At 32.6% G+C, this 16280-nt stretch overlaps 2 protein-coding genes across 5 annotated transcripts; both read right to left on the bottom strand.

Moving 5' to 3' along the window:
- Nucleotides 1–3966: 3966 nt before the first annotated feature.
- LOC110819367 (Haloacid dehalogenase-like hydrolase (HAD) superfamily protein) lies at nt 3967–7809 on the bottom strand. Its single transcript, XM_022048530.2, has 6 exons — nt 7379–7809; nt 6622–6750; nt 6406–6526; nt 6241–6322; nt 4776–4929; nt 3967–4467 (listed from the first exon to the last, which is right to left on the bottom strand). Exons 1-6 carry the CDS (start codon nt 7667–7669, stop codon nt 4333–4335), a joined length of 912 nt encoding a protein of 303 aa, XP_021904222.1. The 5' UTR covers nt 7670–7809; the 3' UTR covers nt 3967–4332.
- Nucleotides 7810–9378: 1569 nt separating this feature from the next.
- On the bottom strand, nt 9379–14734 carry LOC110819212 (Protein kinase superfamily protein). Of its 4 annotated transcripts, XR_002540638.2 has the most exons (8): nt 14216–14732; nt 12799–13588; nt 12156–12435; nt 11289–11396; nt 10713–10991; nt 10093–10236; nt 9634–9871; nt 9379–9549 (listed from the first exon to the last, which is right to left on the bottom strand). XR_002540638.2 is itself a non-coding variant. In XM_022048330.2 (7 exons), the coding sequence occupies exons 1-7, from the start codon at nt 14505–14507 to the stop codon at nt 9698–9700; spliced, it is 2067 nt and encodes a 688-aa protein (XP_021904022.1). In that variant the 5' UTR covers nt 14508–14732; the 3' UTR covers nt 9379–9697. The 4 variants fall into 4 exon arrangements, 3 of the variants coding, with proteins under 3 accessions (XP_021904022.1, XP_021904023.1, XP_088068941.1); XM_022048330.2 differs by having other exon boundaries at nt 9379–9871; XM_022048331.2 differs by having other exon boundaries at nt 9379–9871; nt 12799–13619; nt 14216–14465.
- Nucleotides 14735–16280: the final 1546 nt, after the last annotated feature.

Genomic DNA, 16280 nt, shown 5'->3' with positions numbered 1-16280 from the left:
AGCCCGAGTCTAGTGTGTTTATCGGTTAACTGTTATTTGGCATATTTTACAGTTTTAAATGCAGTATGAGGTCTGATGTTTTCCTTTCATAGTTTCATGTGCATATTTTACTGTTTTATTGATTATGGGTTGAATGACTGAGTAACCGATGCTGTATGTTGTCTTGTTTGGCATAAATTACTGTTTTGCTTGTTTGTGTGTGAATTGATGATGTTGACTGAGGAAAAGGGGAATGAAAGGTTATGTAAATTGATAATTGTATAATGTGATCAGCCTGACTAGATATCCTGGGAGATGGTGGACGGACCGGTCCGTAGGGAACCCTACCGAGATTGTGGTCTCTCATACCGGACGGGGTATGGAGACCTTATGTGTTTTAGCGCCCATACCGGACGGGGTATGGGGACGGCCCGTTTCACCCTTATACCGGACGGAGTATTGAGGTTTATAGTTTTGGCGCCCATACCGGACGGGGTATGGGGACGACCCTGGAATCAGATTGTAAATGTTAAAGGTTCACGGGTAGCAGGACCCCTATGGATCCCCGCGGATACTAGTAGGCTAGTAGAAGAGGAAAAATATGTTGTGTAATGATTGAATTACAAAATGCGTGATAAGTATTATGTTATACAGTTTATATGATTTCATGATGATGATAATGTTATTGTTTTCGCATATTGTTTTATGAATTTCACCGAGGTAAGTGGATGGTAAAGGTTTTATTATTGATAAAAGGATTTGTTGTAAATTATGCTCCATTAGTTTTTTTGTGTTTTCTACCCACTTTTACCTCCGTGACGGTGAGATATCGTGATGTCTTTACTGGGCTAGTGTAGCTCATTCCTTATTTAATCATTTCAGATCAGGAAGACATTGTTCCCGATCCCGTTCCGCAGGAAGACGACGAAGGGGACGCCTAAAGACTCCATAGTCATATTCATAGCTTTTACTTTCGAGTTTCTCTTTTAGTTAGTTTGATATTTTATATTTTGAGCACGTTTTTGGTTTTAGTGTAAGGAATGTTAATCGAAATTTTGACTTGGCTTTCGCATTTGACATTTTTAATACACATATTTCATTTTAAATTTTCGGGGCCGTTACATAACCCATTTCTCGAAATATATTATATATAAAAGAATAAAACAATAGTGCGTATATGGAGGTGACGGAATGAAAACAAATTTAATAGAATGGTTATAAGGGTTGAGGAGGTGATATGTTTGCGAGAGTTTCCTTCTATAAGCTCTAACATTTTTATATGCATCGTTGGGTGACTTATACAATGATTAGAGTTTGAGCATATTCATAATTCTATTTTTTTTCATATTATAAATCTAAATTTTAGTGTATATATATATATATATATATATATGAACTTAATGGTTTTGTTTTCGTCTAATTTATAAATTACTTTAGATTATTAATGTTGTAACATACATACATACATACATATATATATATAAACAAAGAACTCCGAAGTTATGGGTTTGTATCAGCAGGTGTCGGAGCATGCACGCTCCAATCATTGTCGATATTTCCAGGTGGATTTTCCCAGTCAACTCGTTTTAAAAGACTGATTTTTGTTTTCCCAAATAAGACCTATAAATATACATATATATGTACATGTGGGTTCAAAGCTGGTGACGTCATCTATCCGGTAAACTTTTGACCAGATGAAAAGGCGAAGACTGGTTCAAAACGATTTTCACCCACAGAAAATAGATGGCAAAGATTTTCAGAATCAATTAACCACAGAATCAATTCAAGAATCTTTTTTTTTTTTATTAAAAAAAAAACAAAAATTAATTAACAACCTCATCATGATTAATTAAGAGGATTAATTATAATTAACATACATAACATAATAATATATGGAGCAATATAACGTACGTTTGTAAGATAATTAATAAATAAAAATAAAATTAATATATAACATTTAGCCTTCAAATATTAAATTAGCTAGGTAGGGTTGTGTAGGTCGAATAATTTAATTTCCTTGTAAAACAGAAACATTTTGTTTGATTTGGATTAATTCATCCTTCCAACCAAACTAAAAAGGCCATTTTTCAAATCATTATACAAGTGTGTGTGTGTGTGTGTGTGTGTGTGTGTATATGTATGTATGTATGTAAAACATCAAATTAAGAAGAAGAAAAAAGACAAGTGAAAAAGGGTGAGGCCAACACAGTTTTATTAATTAATTAATTAATAAAAAAGGTTAATGATAAAATATTATAAGAAATTTAACCCAAAATTAGTTGGAAGACAGAGATTAGTTTAATGAATTAAATGTGTTTTAATATTATATATATATTATAATAAAGTAATTGTGGAAAGAATATGCTTAGAAAGTAGAGACAGGCATGTTAAGGTAATTAAAAGATGATTTTATATTATTAATTTAACAAGTAGATAGCCGGAAGGTCATCAACAGCTCAAAAGCAATGTAAAGGTGGAAAGAAACACGTAAATTTTGCTAAGAAAATGGTAAGACAAACTAATAACTAACTATATTTTTTGTTACATATAATATAATATATATAATATATATATATATATGTATATGTGTATATGTATGATTTCGAGGCACGACATATTTGTTTAGTATTAATGGATAAAGAGTACTGAGATATATGCTTGCAAGTTTCATAATATATAATATTAGTTTAACAATTAATATTTTATCATTTCTGAATTTTTTTTTTTAAAAAAAAGTTAAATGTCTGTAAGATTTTTTAACTAATGAATATATTTTTAAAAGTATAAATACACGTAACAAAAACTAAGTCTTAATATATTGATATAAATTACTCTTTTGTAATGTTTTATTTAAATACAATTTTTTTTCTATAAAAAATAAAATAAAATAAAATAAAATAAAAGTTAGTGTTTTAAAATAAATAAATAATATTATAAATATCAAATTTTATAATTAATTTACTAATTTATTTGAAAAATAATAATACTTTTTTTCTTTATTAATGGGATTATTCTAACACAATCATAATTAGTATTTGTGCAAATTACAACATTGGTAATAAAATTTAATTATTTAATATTCTTTTAGGAAATTAAATACTTGGTCAGCTTGTTTCAACTTCATATAATCAGGGGTTTGACACAAAAATTAAACAAATCTCGTACGTATACACACACCCACACATATACATATACACAACTTTGTAAGCTAATTAAGTTGCATATTTCTTTATTTGATTTGTTCAACCATGTGAGATTGTACCAAATCTTTATTGTCAGGGATTGAATGGATTTGGAGGATTATAAGTTTAAGTAGGGAAATATTAATTACTTATTAAGTTTTTTTATAATGTTCCAATTGTTATTTATTTATTCCAAAGTCAATTGTGGTTCAAATTTTAATTTCATACAAGACTAAATTAATCCATATATATATATATATAATAAGGTGATATTTTTTTTATTAATTAAAGTATTTGGAGTAATTAATTACAATTAAGCATTTCAATATAGTATTAAAGCCTATAATTTACATCGTCTTTTAATGCAAACGTGATACTCCATTAATTTTCACAACTCCACTTTACCCAACGCTAAAGGGGAAATGATTTTTTATTTTTATTTTTAGTGTATATATATATATATATATATATATATAAGGGTATACTTTTAGTGTATTATAATCATTTTAATTTTAAAAAAATTTTAATTATTATAAAATATTTTTTTTATTAAAAAATATAATAAAATCGTTAATAAATTAAAATTTTAAATTCTACTAAATAAAAAATTATTTATTTACAACCTGTCTGACCTATGATAAAAGTATGCTATGAAACAAGGAGAGATTTGGGGTATATTCCATGGCTGCTCCGTCCACAGAGCTTAATTCAGATGGCAAGTAATTAGCCTTGCTAACTTTTCATGAAAACCCTAAAACATTAAAACCCTAATCTTTATATTTAAAAGAGGCAACAAGACAAAGGATGTCTGAACTACAAATAATTATTGATCATTAACAAATTTTACAAAATTCTGATAACAAATAAGAGAGTAAAATCTGACAAGGCTTGCATCCATATGAACAGAGTTTCACAAGAATCACTAGCTTCAAACAAAATCTACATAAACTAGCGGTATATCTATTTCGCTGACAGCTTCGAGAGCTAGATGCTTCTTCCCTGTAAAAACTTTCAGCTCTCAAATGGCTTCCGTTGCCGCCATCAGCACATAATCAGATGCTGTACCAAGAGCTGCCAGTTCCACCACAACACAATGCTGCCTTCGAATAAGAAAAGAATTGTTGGGGATTGTACAGAAAACACCAACCTTGACAGAATGATCTTCATCATCCTATGATGTCCAGCTAGAAGCAGGTATTCCCTGCTTCTGAAACCATTCGGGCATGCGGAATCTTTCATACAACACAGGTCTCACGTCGTTCTGCTGAGAAAGATGCTTAAGGAGCGGAAGCAGGACGTCCAGAAGCTTATCAAGACGTAGGAAGAAGATAAAGCAGTGGTAAGTAAACAATCAAAATCAAACCGATGAATAGGTATTTGATCACCAATAAGCCACTGTTGATTTAGCTATGATTTTGGCCTAAGCTCTCTAACAATGTTCTGAATTTTTCTTTATGGGTTTGAGAAACAAAAGAATTTATAACTTAATCAGCTTACAATTTCCAAACATCCTAACAGCTCTTTTAGAAGAAATTGTATATACTTCTGCCATATTAAAGAGCTTATAAAGTGAGCCAAATACCCTTTAAACCTTGAGGAAGTAAAGGCCGGTACCTGGGTGTCATGTGGCTGCCCAGCAGAAAATGGAACGCACGGAATTCCATTTAATGGCTGCAGTAAGAAACTGAAGGGATTGTTATCAACAATAACTGTTCGACCCAGATTCTTCGACAAGCAGGAAATATCCTTCACATGCTCACGATACTCCCTGTTTCCATGAAACAATGAGAGGTTTCAGTACACAAACATCAACATGCTTACCAAACGTATATAACAAAATTAACACTTTTAAGGAAAGGGATAGCTAAAATGGAAGTTCGGAATTTAATACACGTAGAGAATGAAACACCAACAAGAATGAAATGGAAGTTTTGAATTTAATACATGTAGAGAATGAAACACTAACAAGAATGAACAATCATCATAATGCTTTTACATTGTTCACCTTTATAGAGATGATAAATAATTTCCTAAAATGAAAATTACAAAGAAATGAATCAAAATTTCCAAACTAGTATTCAATCCGCAAGAGTAAAAAATTTAGAGACCAAATTCTCTAAGGCTAAAAGAAATAGTAGGGAGAGTAAGACTATGTTTGGAATAGATCAAGAAATCTATATACTTTATTTGCAAATCCAAATCCACTCTTAGTTCAACTAGAAACTGATGTTAATTCTACTAGGATGATAAAATAATTACCCTCATATAAAATTTCGTACAAATTAAAATAATGTAGCAGAAATTCATCAAAATTGATAGAATGCGGAACCATTGTTCTACTTTCATATGAAATTCCACGATTATCTTTTATCACTTTCGACTGACTTTCATCATCTTCTAATTGAAATAAGTATGAATTTACACATGAATCCTACAAAAATTCTAAGGCTATGTTTAGAAAAAATCGACAAATTGTATGCAATACATTAGGAAAAATGTAAATTCTATTAAGAGATGATAAAAAAAAAATTTAATATAGAATTCCGTTGAAACTAAAGTAATGTATTCAAAATCTCAAAATTCTGATAGAATTTTAAATTTTATTGTTTCAATTCCACATAAAACTTCATACAAGCTCAATTTTTTTAGACCATACATTTGTTATCTATTGACATAACAATTGAGCCAAAGCGAACAAATTCCTAAAGTTGAAACTACAATTAAAGAAAAGTTATATTTGTGTGACAAGTCAAGACTAAATAGGAACTGAATAATAAATTAGAAATTTTAAACCAAATAGGACTTTTGCATGCTTACCAAACATATATAACCAAATTAATACCAAAATGCTCAAGAAGAAGCCATGCAACTGATACATGAGACACTCAAAAAATTTAAAGTGAAACTCAAACGATCGCCAGTTTCAATTTAAGTTGCCAGCTTTCTTTCTTTGTTGTTTTATTCTCAAGAAGAATGCATTTGCTTCCATTTCTAACTAAATGCTGAAACAATTGCAAGAAAAATAATTTTCTTGTTTAACAAGGCCACAGAGGAAGAACTAATAAAGACAAAAACATACGTGCTTATCGTTGAAGGCCGGTAAAGTCGAAGAATAAACCGGTTCTCAGCATCTATTCTGTCAACAAGAGGTCTAGCATACCCTGCGAAATACAAAGAACCTTTCAATGAATCGAAGAAAAATAATCAATATAAGAAGAAATAACAAAATGGCAAATCAGCAAACCTTCAAGACCAGCTGTAAACAGTACAAGATCTGCAAATTCACTAAGCTGTTGTAAAAATTCTTGGAGTCCTGGGCGCTCAAACACCGTAACATAATTGATCTTAGGTTTTCCCTCAAATTCCTTTGAACGCCAACATGTGAAAAATCAAGTTACTACCTCGCACATAAATGTTGGAAAACCAAGCAAATAGAAAATCAGCCATGTTAACAAGAAACCTTGTCTGAGGATACACATTCTAACTCGAACCACTTAAGTCCAGCTTCGGTAGCTTGATTTCGGAGAGTAGCAGGCAGACTAGATGTCTCATAAGCACATACTAGGGTTTCATCCAAATCAAGAACTACCTGCAAGTGTGTGACTCAAACTCAGTATATTCACAAGCAATTGTACTAGAAACAAAAAGAGGAAGATTATTTCAAGAGAAAACCCTAAACCAAAGCAGCAAAAAGCTAAGGCAAAAGGCAAAACTCTTTAGGGTTGCCAAACAAAGAAGACTAATTAGCAATTTTGAATTCTGGGACTATCTTTACTACTGCTTCCCGAAAATCCTCTTTCATTTCCACCTCTAAATTTCATCTTCTCAAACCACCTCTCACAACTCAGCACATTTCCCAACTGATTCACAAGTAGTAGAACTGTAGAAGTACAACTACTCCTATCAGAAAACTTGATTAAACAGTTGTAAATATGTGTCTTCAAATCTTAAACCGTTTTAACCTAAATCTTAACTCACCTCTAGAAAACCTACAAAATTCACTTCTCTAATCCAATCAAGTACATGAAAGGAACCAATTTAATGGAATAATTCACAGAACAAGAAAAACCCAGGTACCGAATCCGAAATCCCTAACTGTTCTGCTTCACTAAAACTCGATCAAATCATCAAACACCAATCCATAATCCGAGAGATATCCTTTTCGTTTTTGGTTTTTCGTTTATTTGAAAAGGAAGCAGAGAGAAGGATATGAGTACCGTGAGTTTCTCGATGCGGTCTTCGTCGCCGACGTCAGAGCATCTTCCATCGGTGATATCAAGGGTAGCCGGAGACTCCGCCTCCGACAACTCCACCATGGGCAAGGGCTTGAACCCATCAGAAGAAGAAGGAGACGACGACGAAGAAGAAGAGAGCAGAGGATGGTGACCCACGGCTCTCAGGATCTGCACGAAGATCTGGAAGAAAAAAGCTAACCAGTTCAACAACGTTCTCCACACTTGCACGGACCGCGGCGAGTACACCACCTCGGCCTGAGTCAACTCAGCCATCGCTCACCACCCCCAAACTCAGCGATAAAATGCTCCTTCCCAAACTGGTGCGAACGATACTTAACGTATCCACCCAGGAACCAGTTCGTTATTAAACCCTCGACGAACCAATCAAAATCGAAAATGCATTCTCTCCTCCGTCTCCTTCGATGTCTACACGTTTTATTATTATTATTTATTTATTTATTCTTATTTTCTTCCGATCACTAGTTGGTGATTCGACGAAGTGTAGAGCGAAAGTGAAAGTGAGGGAGGAGGTGAGCCAATCGCACGCGCTCGTTTACGCGTGGGAGGCTGTGTGAGAGATGATGAGGTAGGGCTCACTCGTGTTAATCCGAGTTCGCGAACCGAGTTGGGCAATTGGTTGCACGCGTTGGATAGGAGAGTGGAAGGAGGTGTTTGAGTAATCAGCCAATGAAAAGAGACAGTTTGGGGTTCTCGTGTCCTGGATGGTAATTATTGACATGGATACGTGAAAGATTGGAGAAAGTATATGGTGTAACTCAGGTGTACGGTGATTAAGGGTTCATTTTCTTGCCACGTCAGAGTGGGACCAAGTGTAGAGTGGAGTAATTGGACTTGAGTTGCTGACAAGGCAACCAGCTACTAAGTCGATGTCTATCCCTCAATTTTTCTTGGAGTACTCGCACTTAAATTTGATTGAACCGCTACATGAAGAACAACAAAATGGAACAAGGTCCTCAATTTAAGAATTATTATTATTATCATCATCTTCTTATGGATCATTCTCGGATAATTTGTTAAGTTGAATTGATTATTTAATTCGTTAATATATTAATAATATTATAATAAATAAATTAGATTAATTTTAAATAAATTTATTATATTTTTTAATAATATAAAATTATTATTTTATAAATATATATTAATTAATTTTAATATTTAATTTAATTAAACAAAAAATTTAATTTATTAATATAGTAATTCAATTGTAATAATTAATTTTAATTAAATTTTAACGAATTTATAAATAATATTTATAAACAAAATGAACATTCGTATATCTAATTAATATCGTAATCTTTATGCGTTTGTTGTTATTTTTAATTATAATCCATAATTTAACTTAAATTTATATTTTTATATAAAAATAAAATAAATAGGTATATAATAATATTGGAGAGAATGGGTTGTAAATTATTGTTTGAATATATAGCAACAATGTATTAAATGTAGAATTTAATTGGGTCATCAATATGAAGTAAAGAAAAATCAAATTAATGTCAAAATCATACGACCATGGTTTTACCCTAATTAGGTGCCGTGGCGGTTCAATTAAGACTTTTCTTGTGAATACTCACCAACTCTCAAGACCGGAGACTGATATTTGAAAAGACAGTCAAACCCAATAAATTTTTCATTTTTTCTTTAAAATAATTATTAACAATCTATATATATACATACATATACATATATATATATATATTATAATATAATCTTTTGCAATAAATATAAAGTACAGTAACGCACAACTTAGAATTTTTTTATAAACACAAAGATGTATTAATTATTAAACCAAAGACTAATTATTTTTTCAAAATTATTAATTAATTTTCTAAGACTAATTGCAGCTTCTAATTGTTACGGTATGATCAGCAGTAGAATGCATTTGAGAATGTAATTAACTGATCAATGCAAAAGAAAATCTGCACTGTACAAAAACTAGCTTTTCACATAACTGGCTCCAATAACCAAATCAATGAATCCATCAATTCTTATTGCATCTTTCTGGTATGTTCAATCAACAATCACTCTTTACAACATCCAGCAAAAGGGATGCGGGAAAAAAATATCACCCATATATGTATTATATATATATGTACAGAATAAATGTGTACGTCTTTTGCTGTGGGAAAAAGCTGGTGTAGTTGCATATATGTCAGAACAAGATTGAAATCAAAAATTCAATTCAGTCGTGGATTAGAGAGGAGGAGAGTACGTACTCGTTTGCACAACTGCACCAGAATGGTGACTCCTCTGGCTGCTCATTGGTAGAACAAGATTTTATTAGTAGGAAGAGGTGAGCCATGGGTCCTCCAGCGCCTCCCTTGCTGTTGGGCGTCTCTGGGGATTGATCTCAAGCAGATTTTTGACAAAGTCAATGAACCCGGCATCAGAAACTTGCAGGTGATGCTCCAACGAGGACTTCTCGGGAATTATGTACTCTAGTTGATCAGTCTCCTGGAAAAAAAAAAAAAAAAAAGAGGTCAATTTATCACAAGGCAAACAAACTTTTGAACATGGATTTCATATTCAATTCTGAAGTTAAACAAGTAAAATTTATGATTGGAACTTTCTTATTCCAGTATTCTATTTAGAACAAACTGGAAAATAGAAGCTGCGTAGAACACTCTAATTTCTGTTTTTGAACTTAATCTTTATAAGATACAACCGAAACAAACCTCATTTATATGGTAGAGATCGTATTCTTTTGTGAAGTACTTGTGTGTTTCCTGCCCCATTACCAACATTTCCATATCAATAGGACGCAGCATTCCAATCATTCGAGCAAGGATCATTACTACAGCATCATTAGGAAACAATACCTGATGAAGACAAAGAGCTCGGAATAAGTTGCAAATGGAAGTTACCTCATAATGAAGGATTCTTCAAATACAGCATGCGAAACAAACACATTTTGCAGTAAAGGCTACAAACAGATTCAGACTTTGATCGAAATCTGCTAAGGCATAAAAAATAGATTCAGTTATTTCCCATAAACTCAAACATTTAGATAATTAACAATTATTTTGCACTTTATCAGATTCGGACTATCCCATTTTTTGTTGGTGAAATTTCAGCACAAGATATGAAGAGTATGTGCTTGATTTTGTCTTTAGCCAATGAACTTTTGTGTGTGGGGACATTCAAAAGTATAAATAATAGATTGCATATTTTCTTATAAGTTTAGGATTTTGAATAATTGACAATAATTAATTATTTCACGAAATCAACCATAAATGATAAAAGATCATCACACTAGTTCAAGTGAATGAGTGAAACGATGCAAACTAAGACATACTTCTCCAGAGCACAGCTCAGCCAAAATACACCCGAGAGACCACAAGTCAATCTTCTCATCATATGGGAGGCCTAGAATTACTTCAGGGGCTCTATAGGAACGAGATTGTACATATAAGCACAAGTTGTCATTACGGAAACAACTGCTACCAAGATCAATGATCTTTATCTCACACCTCCGGTAACTCTTAATCAGAACATTCTCAGGCTTAAGATCACAGTGGATAATTCCCATGTGGTGCAAATACTCCAATGCTTCTAAACACTGACGCGCTATCACCTGCTCGAAAAACCAGTAGAAAGACACATTATTTTGTCTTATGTTGGTTTTCTTACTTTGGTCCTTTTACAAGGAAAATAGATAATATGAGAAATTTTCATTTGATGGTTTTACAATTTAAATGAAAAAATAAAGTAGGAAAATCAGGATGTTATCCCCATAAGAAACAAAATAACCAAGCCACAGTTAAAAATCACAAGGTTGCAAGACAATAGGTGGCAAAACTACTGTCCTTGTTACTGAAAGAAATAATTGGACAGAAGAGCACAATCAAGCTAGAAGCAAAATTGGACAAACCTGCAATCTGCTCGGGTTAAAATATGGTTCCCCACCAGATTCCTGATTGAATTTCTGAAATTCGTACAAGTTTGCGCGAAGGAGTTCACAAACAATGAAGAGGTGTTCCTGTAAGGTTTTTAAAGCACTCCATTCAGTCATTTTCCATTGTCATATCGAGAGACTAACATCTTATACAATCATTATTCACGTTTTTCAACGTTAATAGGAAAATTAGACCATTCTGAATTCTAATCTTAAAAGCATTTTGTATTATCAATTTAGTCAAGTATACTGAGTAACAATTATCAGAAAGTGAGATGAAAATTTTGAATATCGTAAGGGATGCTTATTATGCCACTGAATAATTCTAACTTCTAAGAAGAAAAATGCAAGAGTTTAAGGACATAGGGTGATGAAAATGCAGACATTGAAGCTTCTTACAGCATCTCTCCAGTAACATGAACTTAGAAGGGAAAGGAAAAGTTGTAGATGCATGTGGCAAATAACAGAAAGTTAAGCACAGATACCAACATGAAGAACGTATGATGCAGGAGAGAAGGGAGCTAATAAAAAGTATCAGAATGCCAGCGGGTCGATCCCTATGCAATTTTCTTCTCTATCCTTAAGAAAAATCTTAAACTACAAAAGAATTTTGAATCTTGTAAAAACAGCAAATAACCAAGGAAGAAAAGGCTGGTTTCTTCTCCCTCACTTCTCCCTCTTTTCTCAAAATAATTGAGTCAAATAAGAATAATGAAATCAATTCAAGAAGCAAATCTTCCATATAAAGTTTGAATATGTTCTAAGCAATTCAATCTAAGAAGTATGTTATATACATAATAGAAGATTGAAAGAAGCTCACTATATTAATTTGTAGAAAGCTACCTGATGGTAGAAGTAGTCATACAGTCGCAAAATATGGCGTTCGTCACCAGGGTCATGCTTGTTCACAAGCTTCAAAAGTTTAATTTCATCCAGACTCTGGTCAAAGAAATCTTTATCGTTTTTAATGATCTTCAGGCAAACATCTATTCCCATGTGAAGATCATGTGCCTGAACAACCTTACTAAAAGCAGCAGAACCAAGGTATTCAGTGACATAATATCTGCCTCCAATCACTGTGTTCAGGACAATAGGTAGATCCTTGTTCTCTTCAAACCCTGTCCTGCAGATAGCACATCATATAAACACTAATTGCAAAACACAATTCACCAACTTACTATCTCCAGCAAAAGAGTGCAGAAACAAGTAATTCAATGACAAAACAACGAAGTCTAGATCCTTTAAAGGAGATAAATTTCAAAAAATGTAACTTAGCCGTTAACAATTAAGTAATAGTAGAAAAGTTACATAAGCTAACAAGGGAGAACAACTCACTGCTGCTAAACATTTCAAGACATGCATCAATTTGATCAAATCATATTGACCCCCACAAAATTTAAACCAGCTTACTCAAAATTTTTTACCTGCCAAAATTGGAACCATAACAGAACAGTGTTTAGCAGGAAGATTATGTACGCAGACAAACCTGTTTTTTCTGTGGATGATTCGTAGATTGAATACTTCATATTCATCCTCATTAGTGTCATATAGAAGATCATCATCATTGTTACCATCTTCATTTGCAGCAGCCTTAGGCTCATTTAATTCTTCAAGTACTTCACCATCTCCATCGTCATATGCATCAGTTCTATTTGGATCAACTTTGTCCTCGGAAACCTTAAAAGACATGTCAGAAGCACCTTTAGACACTCCAATATATTTGCTTCCAATATCATCCACATCCTTCATGTAAAAATGACTATACTTGGTTTCTTTTGAGCTTCCATAATCCACAAAATCCCCGGCATAAAACCCTCCTGATCCAGCATGGCATTTACAAAGTGGGGCTGAACAACTGTAACAACTCAGTTTCCCCTCCATGATTCCTTCAACTTTGTTAGGCTTATCAAAATGATAACAGTCTTCAGCATTATCATTATCCATAGGGAGCATATTGAAAAGACATGGCTTGTCCAGGTAATCGCTGCCAGCTTCTGTTTGATATCCTTCATATTTATCATATAAAACTGGTATATTTTCAAATTGCTTCTCTGAGTCTGAAGTCATGATGAACTTATCTTCACTCGGACAGCCAAAGAAATCAGGACCCGTGAAGACAGGAGTCATAAAGTAGTCTTCATCTTTTTCATCGTACCAGTAAGAACCATTTATCTCGGGATAATCACGAGCTGTACCAAATTGAGATAATCTATCGGATGATGACCCATCAGAATCTGCCTGAGCTGTAGAATGATGACCATATGGATTCGTGAACTCTGCATACGAAAAAGAAATTTCACCTACAAACTGAAAGCAATAAAGAAGGATGATGACAGAAAGCAGGGAAAAAAAAACTCCAACAAATAATTAGAAAGAGTTCATTGGTAATTTGTGAATATCTATGTACTGCACTGTCTTTGTAATATCAGCCAAGCAATCTTAAAGGTCAAGGGATGCTAAATTTCCAGTTACTGGGCTGTGATGAAGGTACAAAAACCTATCTTCATAACCTGAAACAAAGAAAAAAAAAGAAGTCCCTCCAGTCCAGCCATTAACAACATAGAGTAACCTTACTGGTTTTCACCCAGTGGTTGCGAAAATACAAGGCAGTAACGCAGCTTGTTCAACAACAAAAATCAATATTTGAACTTTTGGAATCATATGACAATCAGTCCAGTAATCAATATGAACATCACTGACAATACATACATATATATATATATATTCACGCACATACACCCATTTAAACATAATAGAGCTCTTATAAGAAAAAAAATCAATTGTTTAACTATTGGAGATATAGCAGCAACAAAGGGGAGAACAGGAAACTGTACTCAATTATATAAAATAATAATCAAGACCTATAAAAAAATCAGCAAAAAGACCAAGAAAAAGGACTCTACCCGAAGAACAAGCACCACTAGTAGAGGAAACCAAGCTAACAAACTCATCATCTGAACACGACCCATCGCCACTCGATCCAGATTCTCCACGATTACCACCATTATCGACTTCCAGCCGCCGGATACTCGCCGGAATCCTCACCGGAGGCGGCATGGGGAAGAAGAACATCTCATAATCGAACGAACCCAGTCGGCTCCTCTCGCTGATGTCCTCTCTAAGAGCAGACTCGGCCTCTTTCAGCCCGTTGATCCTCAAGAGTTCCAGCACAGCTTCAACATCCGTTACCGCCATGAGAAAAATAATTCAAACTCGGGGAGAGCAGAAGAATAAGAAGAAGAAGAAGAAGAGCGAGAAAGTGCGGAGGAGAGAGTTTGACCATGCGAATTGCGTAGAATTGAAAAGTAAAAAAGTGGAAAACAGGTAAGGTTTGCATGCTCTTCCTTCTGTCCTCTGTTTTTCCTGTCTACTGTAAATTTGAAGCTAACGGGTATGGTCTGGTGTGGTGCTTCTTCTTACCAACTTCAAAAAAGTGAGATCTGGGTTTAGGGTGGGTTTTGGGTCGGGTGGGGACAGATAAACGTGGGTCCATCATGACTGTACACGTGGAGAGTTTTGATTGCTTGAGTAATTTTTGGGTCCTTTTCTTGTTTTTTATTTTTTATTTTTTTTTTAAAAAAAGTTTGTCCTTTTTTTTTTTTTTTGGTTCAAAAGTCAAGTATTCGTTTAAGGGACCATTTCAATTCAATATCTACCTTTCTTTTCTTTACTTTCTTTATCTTCAAATAATATATAAATATATATATATATATATAGATGTGTGTGTGTGTGTATATATAGATTTCTCTTTTCTTTTCTAAGTCATATTTTCGTGTCTTAATTATATAAATTAATCAAGTTTCTACATTTGGGTTTTATCACAATTTTTTCAAAGGCAACAAACTTCATAGTCTTAATGTTGATTAGTTGAGAATTCTCTATTTTCAAGTATTAAAATGCCTTCAAATTTTTTAATTAAAAAATGGGTGTATTTTCCGAAATTTCCAAATTATTATATTTTCATTTTTTAATATTACTCAATATAATTTTTAAATATTATATTGACTAATTGAATTGTAATATCTAGATGGAATATTACTTGATACTTATTTGGCTTATGTCATGCCCTTTATTTTATTCTTTTTATTTTGGACAAAGTGTTTAGATTTTTCTTTAATATATTAAAATAAATAAAATTAGGTAATAATTAATGTTATTAAAAAATGTATTAAGAGAAATAATTAGTAACTTAAGAAGAAGACAAAACCTCATTTTAATAATGTTTTGGTTGGTGCCCATAAATTAAAATAAAGGTACTCATTACCAATCAATAATAGTATGGTTGATGTAGGATTATATACTTCAAATGAAGGCAATAATAATAATAATATATATACACACACACACACACACGTTATGATAATATTGGTAATATATATGCTTCAAATGAAGGCAACTCTATATATATATATATATATATATATATATATACATAGTGAAATCTGAAAAACAAAATGGAATTAATTAACAAAAGGGTCGTAAATTTGTGCATCCATCTTAAATTCTTTATCTAATTAAGTAATTATTTATGTGTAGATTAAATTTAAATACAAAATTGGAGGTGGGTCATTTTTGTAGTGGAATTTTCATGGGGTCATGATATGCCAATAACACATCCATCACCCACCTCATATACTAATAATGCTGTTTCCCCCATGAATACTGTGAGAGAGATAAAACATGAACAGCTTTTCACTTTTTAATAGTCTTTTTTTTCATGTGACCCCCAAATTAAATAATTTATTTATACATATATATAATTTTCCTCTTTTTAGTAATAATAATTATTGCTATGTCTTTTCATCTTCTGTTCTTCGTGCTTAAGGATCTTAAGTTCACTGGGGTTTTGAAATTTGAATCAAACTTGCAATGCTCGTAAGTTTATTGTTTTTTGATTTTTAATTAAGGGTCTGTTAATGGGTATATTCTAAGTTTACACAAACCATACCATATATTTAATTAATAATT

This window comes from Carica papaya, chromosome 2, assembly GCF_054855325.1.
Source record: "Carica papaya isolate Zhongbai chromosome 2, ASM5485532v1, whole genome shotgun sequence".
In the NCBI taxonomy this organism is placed as follows: domain Eukaryota; kingdom Viridiplantae; phylum Streptophyta; class Magnoliopsida; order Brassicales; family Caricaceae; genus Carica; species Carica papaya.
Note: the sequence above shows the minus strand (reverse complement) of the source record. Positions and strands in the feature narration are given on the sequence as shown.